This window comes from Eretmochelys imbricata, chromosome 9, assembly GCF_965152235.1.
Source record: "Eretmochelys imbricata isolate rEreImb1 chromosome 9, rEreImb1.hap1, whole genome shotgun sequence".
Taxonomy (NCBI): domain Eukaryota; kingdom Metazoa; phylum Chordata; order Testudines; family Cheloniidae; genus Eretmochelys; species Eretmochelys imbricata.
Genome location: NC_135580.1, coordinates 40,492,699 through 40,505,225, shown reverse-complemented (window position 1 = coordinate 40,505,225; position 12,527 = coordinate 40,492,699). Strand labels below are relative to the sequence as shown.

Below are 12,527 nucleotides of genomic sequence, written 5' to 3'. Positions count from 1 at the left end.
CGCTGGAAGAAATTTGGGGGGGGAGGGGCATGTGACCCTGTGTGCCACCCCCCCATGTGTTGCCTTGGGAAGACGCGGCACCAAGTACCAGGAGAGGCGGGTCCGTCCTGGGGGCCCAGCCAGGCGTGAAGGGCGGAAAGTGTCAGGGTGGGTCAGACGGTCAGTCACCCCACCTTTGTGAGAGAGGTGTATGGGAGTGTGTGTATGTGGAGGGTAGGGGTGTGTGTGTCACCCCTCCTCATGTGAACTTGAAAGCTTTAAAGATAAGAAGGTAAATAAAAAGAATCCAACTACGCAGAATTTCTTTTTAACAGGGGCTTAGTCAACTTGATGTTAATTTGAACATTTGTACTGCATAGTTCTGATTGATTCCCATTGAACTTGTTTGAATACAAGTAATTTTACCACGTCCCGTATACAGCATAGGGAAATATAGTCACCCTATTCAGAGAGAAAGTTCCAACAATGCTGAAATGCCCCTTTTTGATATTTTTGGAATGAAATATTTTTCTTTTTCTTTTGAAAATGATTTCATTGGGAATTTTTTTCATTTTATATTTTATTTTATAACATTTTAAAAATTCAAAATGGAACCATTTTGATTTTGTCAAAGAAACCCAATTTAACTCCAAATGATTTTTTCAAGAACTTTCTTTCACAGAAAATTTCAAATTTTGGGGGGTTTTGTTCCCATTTGGGATGAAAACAAATGTCAAAATCTTGACATCCTCCGTAAAATGGAATTTCCATTCCCTGCACAGCTCTAGCTTTCATATCAATAGTCAGAAGATAATGAAAAAGGACTGTAAGGAAGCTGGCACTAAATAAAGCAGAGAGGTGAAAAAGCAGAGAGGGGAGGAGAAAAAAAACAAGCCTGGAGGTGGAGATAAGCAAGTCAGAGACCAGATTCACCCAGAACTTGTTCTACTTCCACCAATGCATAGCCTGGCCAGTGTCAGAAAACTTGTTTCTGGGAGACCTTGCATTAGTACACAAACCCATCTGTGTCAGAGAATAGCCAGTGCAGTCCCTAAAGTGGTCAGTGGTGGCACATCCCAGGAGGTAAGAGAACAATTGATCCAGAGGGTTTGTGGAATTAAGTCCCTCTGAAATTAATGTGTAACCTATTTAGTCTCTTTTTGGACTTAACTACTTATCTGACCAAGTAGCAGCACAAAGGAATCACAAGTACTCAGAAGAGAATAGCTGGACCTGAGGACTTCAAGCAAGTCATCCTCTGGACAAGCCAAAAAAGCTGTTGATGGACAACAAGTAGGGAAAAAGGAAAGTTTCTTTGAAAAATTCTTTTTATGATATTAAATATTTTTAAAGTTGAGTGTTCCAGTGATTTATTTTAAAATATTTACACATTGAAAAGTAGTTTTCACAAATCTTTGTAGATAAAGTTAATCATGCTAGAGTGTTTTCAGTCATTTGTCCTACTCTGCTACCCAGCTCCCCCACCCCATCCCTAAATGATGCTGTCCATGGAGGTAAACCTGAGGAAGTATCCAGAGGAGAAAGTTTGAAAGGAAGCCTGCTTTCCACGGATTTGGAGAGACAGCAAAGTCCTGTGCTGTAGGGGAAGGAGAGGAGAAGCAACAGGCTGATGGGCACTAGCAAGATGAAGGCATCAGGCAGAGTCAAGCACAAACCAGAAGGTTTAACGGAGGAGGCCCCACTTCCCTTCGTTTTTCAATATTGTTCCCTCCCCTAATACAGGGAGTCCTTGGACGTACAACACTTTTCAATTGACTGCCCATTTCGCCCCTATGATGCTTGTTTCACCCTTACGAGGAAAGCCGGCAGGGAGGACAGCACACAACACATGCTGAGCCTCAGCCAATCACTGATTTCACTGTTCAAGCTTTCTGATTGGCTGAGCCCGGGGTTGGGAGCCAATCAAAAACAAGCAGCAAGGCTACCTGGCAACAAGCTGCTCTGGCCCTGAAAGCCAATCAGACAAGCGACTTCAAGGGACCCCGTTCCAGCTCCATTCATTATAACATGACCACAAAGTTATGTACAAGCAATTCTGTAAAAAGCAAGCCCAATTCATCTGTACAAAGTTCCTTGGACACATTCTTTAAGATTGCAGAGAAGAGTCCAGAAAGGACTGCAGCCCAGATTTCAGAGAAGCCCCCAGCCAAGAGCCCTTCAAAAAGTTCTGGAAACTCAAAGCATATGTGATTTTGTATGTTTATTTGAATGATGTTTACCAAATAAATACACTGATGTTGCTACATTAGTCATCTATAATTCATTTAGTACAAAAATCTAGGGTATTGTGGTGAAAATTGTGTATTAACCAATCCCCCCTTTATACCATTGATTCCTATGGGAAAAGCAGTTTCGACCTGCACCGTTTCGATTTACAATGCAATTCTGAGGAATGAATTGTGTTGTAAGTCCCAGGACTCCCTGTACTGGAAATGCCCATACAAATAAAGTGTGGGAGGAGGCATGAGTGACTGACCATATAAGGGAACAGAGATACTAACCAAACACAAAGTGCTGTCAAATGCACAAAGTAAACATCTTTCAAAAAGGGATTATTTTCTATTTCTACCTCACTTCCTTGGCAGTAATTTTAGTTGGACTAGGAATAGTAGGGTTAAAAAAAAAAAAAAGCAAAGTGGGTGTCCCTTAAACGTTACTGATTTTCCACAAAGATGCTGCATTGTATGCATGTGTTTGGAAAAGTGGGTTACATCTCAAGGACAAAGAATGCAGCAGTTACTAGGGAAGCGGAGATAAATGTCTTTTATTGACTGAAAGAGTAAAACATCAGTTTAAAGTGACTGGGCTGAATTCTGTTCAGTTACACTGCTGTGAATCTGGAGTCTCTCCACTGATCTCAGTGGGTATACTGTAGAGTTACACAGGAATAGCTGATGGTGGAATCTGCCCTCTATGTGTAAATCAGTGTTGATAACATTGGTTGTTCCTTGTGCAACTTCAAAAATATGTGCAATTTAAACATCAATGATGCAGCATTTTTCTTCATCCAACTCTGTTTGCAGAGTATCTGCACATAGAAAACAGGGCAGCAGCACAGTCACACGTCCCCACCGTTTTGCCCACAGAGTATCGAAAAATCAGTGAAAAGATATTTGTGACTTCTTTATATAGTACCTCAGAGCTCAGAATATTGTGTGCAATCGCAGGATGTGCTGAAGTCATTGTCACAAAATGGAGGATTATGATGTGCATTATGAGATGAAAAAAAGCAAGAGAAGGAAGCTGGTATGAAGTTCATAAAATATCTACTAACCATTGTATGATGGAAATTTTCTTAAAAGAAAACAGACTGCATTTTTCATAACCTCCATAGGGGCCTGATTCTGCCGAACGCGCGCAATTTATTTAAGGAATTATTTAAGGGAATTATTTAAGGGAGAGGAATTATTTAAGGGAGTGGACACAAGAACAAATGGATATGAACTGGCCACCAGGAAGTTTAGACTTGAAATTAGACGAAGGTTTCTAACCATCAGAGGAGAGGAGTTTTGGAATAGCCTTCCAAGGGAAGCAGTGGGGGCAAAAGATCTATCTGGCTTTAAGATTAAACTCGATAAGTTTATGGAGGAGATGGTATGATGGGATAACATGGTTTTGGTAATTAAATATTCATGGTAAATAGGCCCAATGGCCTGTGATGGGATATTAGATGGGGTGGGATCTGAGTTACCCAGGAAAGAATTTTCTGTAGTATCTGGCTGGTGAACCTTGCCCATATGCTCAGGGTTTAGCTGGTCACCATATTTGGGGTCGGGAAGGAATTTTCCTCCAGGGCAGATTGGAAGAGGCCCTGGAGGTTTTTCGCCTTCCTCTGTAGCATGGGGCATGGGTCACTTGCTGGAGGATTCTCTGCTCCTTGAAATCTTTAAACCACGATTTGAGGACTTCAATAGCTCAGACAAAGGTGAGAGGTTTTTCGCAGGAGTGGGTGGGTGAAATTCTGTGGCCTGCGTTCTGCAGGAGGTCAGACTAGATGATCATAATAGTCCCTTCTGACCTTAGTATCTATGAAACTCCCAATGGGCCTGATTCTGAAGCCAATGAAGTTACACTAGCATAAGAGGAATATTATGCTAATTTTTCCTCTTGTTTTGCCACAATGGTAAATGTTAAATCCAGTTCTGCAAACCATTATACAGAGCATGTGAACACTCCTTACTCATGTGAGTAGCCCCATTGAAGTAAACAAGGCTGGATCCTGCAACTCTTACTCCTTGATAATGCAAGCAGTCCAACTGCACTGAAGTCTACTTTTGTATGTGTATAAGAACTATCTGCATGTAATGGGCAAGAAAGTACCTGGCTATTTTGCAGACTGCAAAGGGCAAGGTAAAAGTACTTTGGTTTTGGTCCAGATCACACCAATATCAGTTAGCAAAATCTTTGGCATTCGATAACTCCATCAGAAGAGGGTGGGTATTTTATAGCTTGAAAAGCTGTGTATGAATGTAGAGATTATTCCATTAAAGTATATCACATTATTTGCATCTATTATATAAAATGCATCCTGATGGCTATAAATACCACTGAGCCTCCAAGCTGATTATTTAGTTATGATTTGATTAATGCACTGGAGAGGCAGACTGACATGATAAAGTGATTAGACCACCCTGGCCACCCAGCAGTCTTTTAAGGTCAAGTTTGCTCATCTGTAACATCTCACTAGGATAGCTTTATAAATTAGGGTATTTAAAAATTTCTTACCAGATCTGATTAAAAAAAATCTTGATTTGCCAATGCATTTTGTCATTTTACTTTAACAGCTTCACTGTAGTGGTTGCATTATGTTCTGCTGCCACAGTAGATGCATATGGGAAAACATATTGGCTTCCTGTGGTCAACAGGTTCAAAAAAGGTGTCTGAAATGGTTACACAACAAATTACATGCTGCCATTATTTATTTCATCATTTTATTTCTTGAGACATGGCCAGGCATGAAATACCCACTGCGGCTGCTCTCTGAGTGATTGGAATTAAGTCCTGTTGTCTTGGACAATTCCATTAGCTTTTTCAAATGTATCCACTTCTATAAAGGACCCAGAGCAAGTTTTCAAAGGTTATTAGGGGTCTGAAGATGCAAATAAGTGCCTAGTAGGATTTTCAAAAGCACCTAGGCACCTAACTCCCATTGAAATAATACAGGAGTTAGGCACCTAACCTGCTCCGATGTTTTTGAAAATTTCACTAAGCACCAACCTGCATTTTTAGGTGTCTAAATACCTGTGAAAATCTGGCCCTAGGCCCTTAAATTTGTTAGTGCAATGAAACGGGTGCATCTGATGATGCTGGGATTTGTCCAGGCTATATAAAATATGCCATCTAATGTTCTGTAGTGTAGGTAGGTGGTTGTGACATTCCTCAGGGCACAATCTGTACCACTGAACAGTGGTGTTCCCTTAACTCTCTAGCCTGGGGTGCCTTTTACACTGCTTTGCTATCAGAACATCCACTGCTGGTCTGCTCACACAACCTTCAGCATTCAAATTCACTCCCAGCTAAACCCACAAGCACTCTGACCAGCACTCTCTGAATTACATACAGGAAGACACCTGCAAATTCTTATTCCCAGCCTTGTTCCCCAAACATGTGTGTCTTGTATTGTCCAGCACACTACAGAACAGTGCAAGCACATAGAAAGTCCATCATTTCATCAAAGGAAAATGATGTATGCTCCAGCCTTATAATCCCAAATAGAGTTTCCCACACACTTCATTCCAAACACACTAGCTAAGATAAAACAATAAGAAAAGTTTATTAACTACAGAAAGATAGATTTTAAGTAATTATAAATGATGATACATAAAAGTCAGGTTGGCTACAAAAGAAAATAAGAGTGATGTGCAAACTAACACCTAACTTAAGCTAAGTGAATTTAAAAGCAAAGGTTTTGTCTCACCATACACTGCTGTAAATTTCACAGGCTGGGTCTCTTCCCAGCCTGGGATCACTCCCCCTTAATTCAGCTGTTTGAGAGCTGAGCAGAGAGTTGGGAGGAGGAGAGGTGAAATGGAGGGCACTGTCTCTCTCTCTCTCAGACCACTGTCCTCTCTTTGAGGATTACCCCAAACTGGGGTGCAGGCGACAAGTAGTCTCTTGTGGATGTGAGGGTTGAACTTTCTCTGTGATGAAATTTAAATTTCTTGTTTAAACCTTCTTGTTGCTGAGGAAGGGCTATTTAAGCCAATGATAGCTCTTTAACACCTGGCAGGGTGCTAGTGTGTCTTTGTCTCTGACAAAAATGACCATAATATTGGTACTTGCCAAAGTAGTAGCATTTAAATGGCCCTCAGAAAGGGTGGGTGGGTGTTCCTTAAATTCTGCACAGCCAGTGTGGCACATGTTAGTTCTAGGCTCACAACAGAATGCAGCAGAAATAAAATTAGCCATAAGAATCAGTGACTGTTGTAGTCCAGAGACTAAAAAGTGTTTATATATATATATATATATATATATAAAAACCAAAATGTGGTGTCTTTGTTTTGTTTGGAAATGTAAGAAACTTTCATATTGTGCTAAACTGCTATAAAGTTCTTTTGACCAAATTCTATGGAAGCCCATTTACTTCTGTGAGCCCATTTGACCTTTCTGCCTCGTCCACCCCTGTCTAGCACATTGTCAAGTCTGTAGTCCTAGGAGGCCTTCTCCACTGTGATTTCCCACTGCAGTGAGAATGACACAATTCTAAGTTGAGAGCATGAGTGTGAGGCATGCCTGGCCCCATTGTCATTTCATGGCTGTTTTATACGGTCATAACTTTGTGAGATCGGAATCAGGGACACAAAATACATAGACTACCAAAGTGTATACTTTGTGTTCCAGTTCAAATTTAGGATCAGAGCTTGTTCCACTCCTGTTAGTATAGTGAAGAAGCGGATGCTGTTACTTAGGCCATGGTTTCTTTTAACTATTATTTTTAATACCTTAGGGGTAGAGGACTAACACATCATACGGTCTATAAATTTCCCTATAGAAATGTTAATTTGTACATGACGGACACCTACATATTTCTCTGAAGAATCCAATAGCACTAGACTAAGTGGAATCATCTCCTGGTTCAGTGCAGTGATTTAATCTTGTGTTCCTGTATAATTACCAGATTGTTCAGTCAATTGAGCAATCCAGCTAGCTGCCCGTTCACAGGTTGTTATAATATACACACAAGAGTTCCCCCCGAGAGTTTGTCTTTTTAAAATGTCCTTGTTCTTTGTTTGGATGTAGCAAGGATTGCTCATCTGCAGTGGTACTTGGTATCTCCCAAAGAGTATTATTTATAACAGCAAAAAGAGGCACCCGTGGGGAGCCCTCAGAAATGTATAGACTATAACCTCTGAGGCTTGTGTCATGTGTTGACAGTATCCCATATTCAGCCACATCAGTCATTTTCTTTTATGTAACAAGATAAACATGTGTAGGTATGATGCATCACAATTAGTTCAGGACTCTTGAAACGCTGCTTTTCCCTGAAGGGACAGACTGAATAATCCTATTTGTTGTTGCTGTTTGTTCAAAAGAGTTTTCAGTTTTCCAATTTATTTACTTTCAGTTTTGCTTTTAGTTCATTTAACCTTCAGAAAACATTTGTGCTCTATATTGCTTGGGAAAAGGAAGGCTTCAGCAGCATGTTGTTGCGTTTATCTCTTGCTGTTTGGCTACAATGTCTGCAATAATAAATGTATCCATTTGAAATGGAAGTGATTAAGCTCTGTTGAAATGTCTTCTGGAACAAAACATTAGCTTTTCTCTCAAAGGGCAGATATTGCTACAGATAACATTTAACCCAACTGAGGACAAAGTTGTTACCCTTTAACATCGCTTACCTTTCTGCTCGCCTTAGAGAAACAGGGACAATATCTGCATTCAAGTGTGTCACTGTCTTAAAACATGAAAACAATTATCTGTACAGACTTCAAAGTTGCAAGTGATGATTGAAACTGTTTCATCTTTAAAAACACATTTTTGCATTCTCACTTTATTGTGAGTTACGCCTTTGAACTTGAAAATCTGCAAGATTTCATGAAGGGATCAGGGAGCTAGGAATGCAATGGGGTTTGCATAGTCTTTCATATCTGAAGACCTGTTTCAAATCTGTATTTGTGTTACAAGTGAAAATGGGTGTGGTGGTCTCATTTTAACCCCTGTCCATCTCACAAATGATCACACAAGATTTGGCATGGCTGGTATGGAATTAGCTGTGGGCACTGGTGTTCAAGACAAAGGTACATTGGCATAACAGAATAGGATCTCACATTTGAAATAGCAGCAGAAATGTTGGCCAGCGCTGAGTTTCATTGATAGATTTGCGTGAGGAAACTTTCATGTTACCTGCCCAAACCATGATTGAAAGCTCATTGAGGCAGGGCCCATTCTTTTGTTCCATTTGTACAGTGCCTAGGGCAATGAACTCCTGGACTGAGGACCTTAGGCACCAAGGCAATACAATTTATAATAATAATAAATAATAATATTTGGGTCAAACAAGTGCTAATAATTCATCAACGCCCTGAGCAATAAATTCTTTCCTAATTTAGGGGGAAAAGGGATATCTAGAACAGGGATTGGCAACCTTTGGCATGCAGCCCACCAGGGTAAGCCCCCTGGCAGGCCGGGCTGGTTTGTTTATCTACCACGTCTGCAGGTTCAGCTGATCGCAGCTCCCACTGGCCGTGGTTCGTGTCCCAAGCCAATGGGGGGTGCGGGAAGCGGTGCAGGCTGAGGGATGTGCTGGCTGCTGCTTCCCGCACCCCACATTGGTCTGTAGTGATGAACTGCTGATGAACTCCCAGTGGGAGCTGCAATCGGCCGAACCTGCAGACACAGCAGGTAAACAAACCAGCCCGGCCCGCAAGGGGGCTTACCCTGGCGGGCTGCATGCCAAAGGTTGCTGATTCATGGTCTAGAATAATCATGGTCAGATACAAAAACCACTATTGAGCACTTCTACAGAACTTTGTATTCTTGAAAGGCTGTACAAACATTAACTATTCTGATGTATTAACTAGTTAATCTGACTTAAGTAATGTAAGGATGCACAACAAGTGCAAAATCCATTGAATTTTCACTCTGCTCCATCCCTTTAAAGAATGTGTTTTAAGAGGAATTTGTTTAAAATGTGTTACACATGTGTGCCAGTTGTGATATTTGTCAACATTGGTTTGACTTTTGTTAATTTCAGTGAGATGCCTCCTTTTTGACCAGCGTGTGTAGACATGTAACCACAGAGTTACAAGCTAAATACCATAGCATTGTGTCAAAAATTTATCCATGAAAATGTTAACATTGTTCTTTTTCAGCCTAAAGTGCAGTAATTGTTATCTGCTTCTACCAGTAGAATTCCACGTCTTGGAAATAACATGATCAAAAGAATTTATTCTGCATGAAAATAGGAGCAGAACAAAGGGATCTAAAGATCTTCTTTCATTTCTTTTATTATTCAGATTTGTGATAAAGAATGGCACTACTACGTCGTCAATGTTGAGTTTCCTGTGGTTACCTTATATATGGACGGCACGACGTATGAGCCTTACCTTGTGACAAATGATTGGCCTATTCATCCATCACACATAGCCATGCAGCTAACTGTTGGTGCTTGCTGGCAAGGTAACACGATCAAGGGTACATAAACTGAGAGAAAGTATTTAAATCCCATTTAAAGAGTGTTTTTTCCCCTGTCCGCCTCTCTCATGTGAAGTGCACTAAGAATAATTTTTTTAAGGAATTATGGGACTGACGGAAAGCTGATTCTGCTTTCACTTTCACTGGTATAAAACAGAAGAAGCCCCACTGAAATCAATGAAGTTCCACAGTGGTAAAAGTAGTGGAATTGAGAGCAGAAGCAGGCCCTATATTTCCATTATGCAATAATGTACTTGGCTTGCATTGTGCATGTACTGAGGTGAGGCTAATCTTCATTACCTTTTGTCTTGACTTCTCTAACCTCCTTCTTTTTGGTCTTCAGCTTCAAGCCCATCCAAATATTGTTCATGTCCTCAAAACCCTACACAGCTTGCCCTGCTTATATATTAGCCTTACTTGCCTCTTGCTCCCCTTCTTATGCCGTGAATTCTTCCCAGTCCTCCTTCCTGTCCTTATGCCACTTGTACTTCTGTCTCTTATTTCACATTTTTTTCATGCACTGGAAACTTCCTCCATCCGATTTCCTCTAAAGTTCACTTCTTTCAATTAGATTTCCATTGTTAATCTTCCCTCTGTTGCCATCTACTCATGCACAGGAATGTAACTTTAAAAAAACCATTAAAACAAAAACAACTTCCTAATATGAAATAGAACAATGTGTACAATGTGCTCAAAATAGGGAAAAATACTTTCCCAGGGGATGTATTCCCTTTCTGTTGTTAAATGTTTTCTCTCTTCCATTACCCAGAGTTTTTTGAACCCAAAGCAATGGTAATCGTAACTGGTTTGTTTTTTTAAGGTGGCATTAGGCATAAATCAATGGGGACTCAACTTCTTTGTTTAATAATAATACTATTTTATTAGGCTTTAAGCACACCTGCATATATGCAATAGCAATAGTTTAGAGCACCACAAACATTATAGTTACCCAAAGTTTGAGATGGTCTTGAGTAATTACCAGCTGGTCTTCCAGGGGCCCGCCTTCTGTCCAGCCGATGGGGAGTTTAGGTATTAGCTCCCTGCCCTAAGAAAAGCTTTTTTGGACTGCTCTAAAGTGTATTTTTTTGCTGATTTTTTTATATAGCTAGTTTAAATAAAGCACATCATTTATAATAATTTCAGTGGGTTATTATAGCCACCCCTAGTGGGTTACCAATTTTTTTTAATGTAGGAAATTACATGTTATTTTTTATTATTAAAACATTTTTAGTATTTATAGTTATAACCATAATAAAATGTATATGACAATGGTACTTAAAACCAAGATTGTCTGTTTAAACATTTTCTTTTATTTTTATGGCATATTAACTTTTTTGGTTTTTATTTATTTATTTATTTCAATTAGAAAAACTGCATTTATGTAGTTGTTTGGCCTTGCCTTTTAGAGCCCTAAAATTATTTCTAGCTATCTGGTATTTGGTTTTTAGCTAGTAGTGGTTAAACACACAAAATGGCTGACTGCAGTAATGTCAAGTTATGGGGCAAAACTCCCACCTCCTCCTGCATCTATCTTACAAGCTTGGTCTGTTGTCGTTTACTGTATGTTTTCAGTGAAGGTTGCAACTGCTTAGAGGCGTTGGCGCTATTCAGTGTGTAAGGGTTATCAAATCCAGCCTTTAGATTTGCAATTCTTCAACAAAAAAAACTTCAAAAACAGACTCCAACTAGAGACTGCTGAATTGGAATTAATTTGCAAACTGGATACAATTAATTTAGGCTTGAATAGAGACTGGGAGTGGATGGGTCATTACACAAAGTAAAATTATTTCCCCATGTTTATTACCCCCCCCCCGCCCCCGTCCACCCCACACTGTTCCTCAGACGTTCTTTTCAACTGCTGGAAATGGCCCACCTTGATTATCACTACAAAAGGTTCCCCCCCCACCCGACCCCCTTGCTCTCTTGCTGGTAATAGCTCACCTTAAGTGATCACTCTCCTTACAGTGTGTATGGTAACACCCATTGTTTCATGTTCTCTATGTATATAAATCTCCCCACTGTATTTTCCACTGAATGCATCCGATGAAGTGAGCTGTAGCTCACGAAAGCTTATGCTCAAATAAATTTGTTAGTCTCTAAGGTGCCAGAAGTACTCCTTTTCTTTTGCGAATATAGACTAACACAGCTGCTACTCTGAAACCAGCCTTTAGATTGTAAACTCCTTGAGGCAGGGATCCTATCTTTATATTTATGTGTATAGTACCATACACAACAAGATCATAATGATAGTCAAGATTTTGTGTGCTGCATATTGATCAGATAAATATTATGATAATCAACTCATTATTACAGGGCCCAATCCTGTGCACCTGATCCTTTGCAGAGCTCCTTTAGAACCGGGGTCAGGAGTACAGGATTGAGTCTTGTGTGTATCTGCCTGGTATTTGAGAATGCGATTCTTTCTTCCCACTCACACCCATGCAATTTATATATTTTTTTATTTCATTAGCATTAATTAACATAACTAAATTATTACACTTTTATTCTATCTTATTTTTTTTCTAGTTAGGAATATGTGGTGAAAAATCTATCAAGGTTTTCAGAAATTAGATCCTCAATTCAACTGGTTGTTTGGAGGGGTAATGGCTTAGCTTAAGTGAGGGGTTTTTGGTTAGGTCTGATTTCTGTTTCTTCTGTAGTCTTTGTACAATATCTATGAGGCAAAATGGAAGAGTCAACAGTTTGTTTGATTCACATACAATTCTATTGTGAACTAGCTCAGCTCAACTTCCTTCCATTCTTTCCTTGGGTATATGGAATCCACAAAGATCCAGTGAATTTAGGGGTTTTAAATAGGTATCAGTATTAAAGAATGATGTTGCATTTCCAAATACTTCCAGTATCCTTGATGAAGAAACTTTTTTTGGATGTTT

General features: G+C 39.8%; 1 protein-coding gene across 1 annotated transcript in view; it reads left to right on the top strand.

Moving 5' to 3' along the window:
- CLSTN2 (calsyntenin 2) overlaps nt 1–12,527 on the top strand; it is a 377,146-nt gene that overhangs the window by 319,013 nt on the left and 45,606 nt on the right. The window contains exon 9 of the mRNA XM_077826928.1: nt 9,456–9,618. Within this exon, the coding sequence (XP_077683054.1) occupies nt 9,456–9,618 (163 nt within the window). The remainder of the gene's footprint in view (nt 1–9,455; nt 9,619–12,527) is intronic.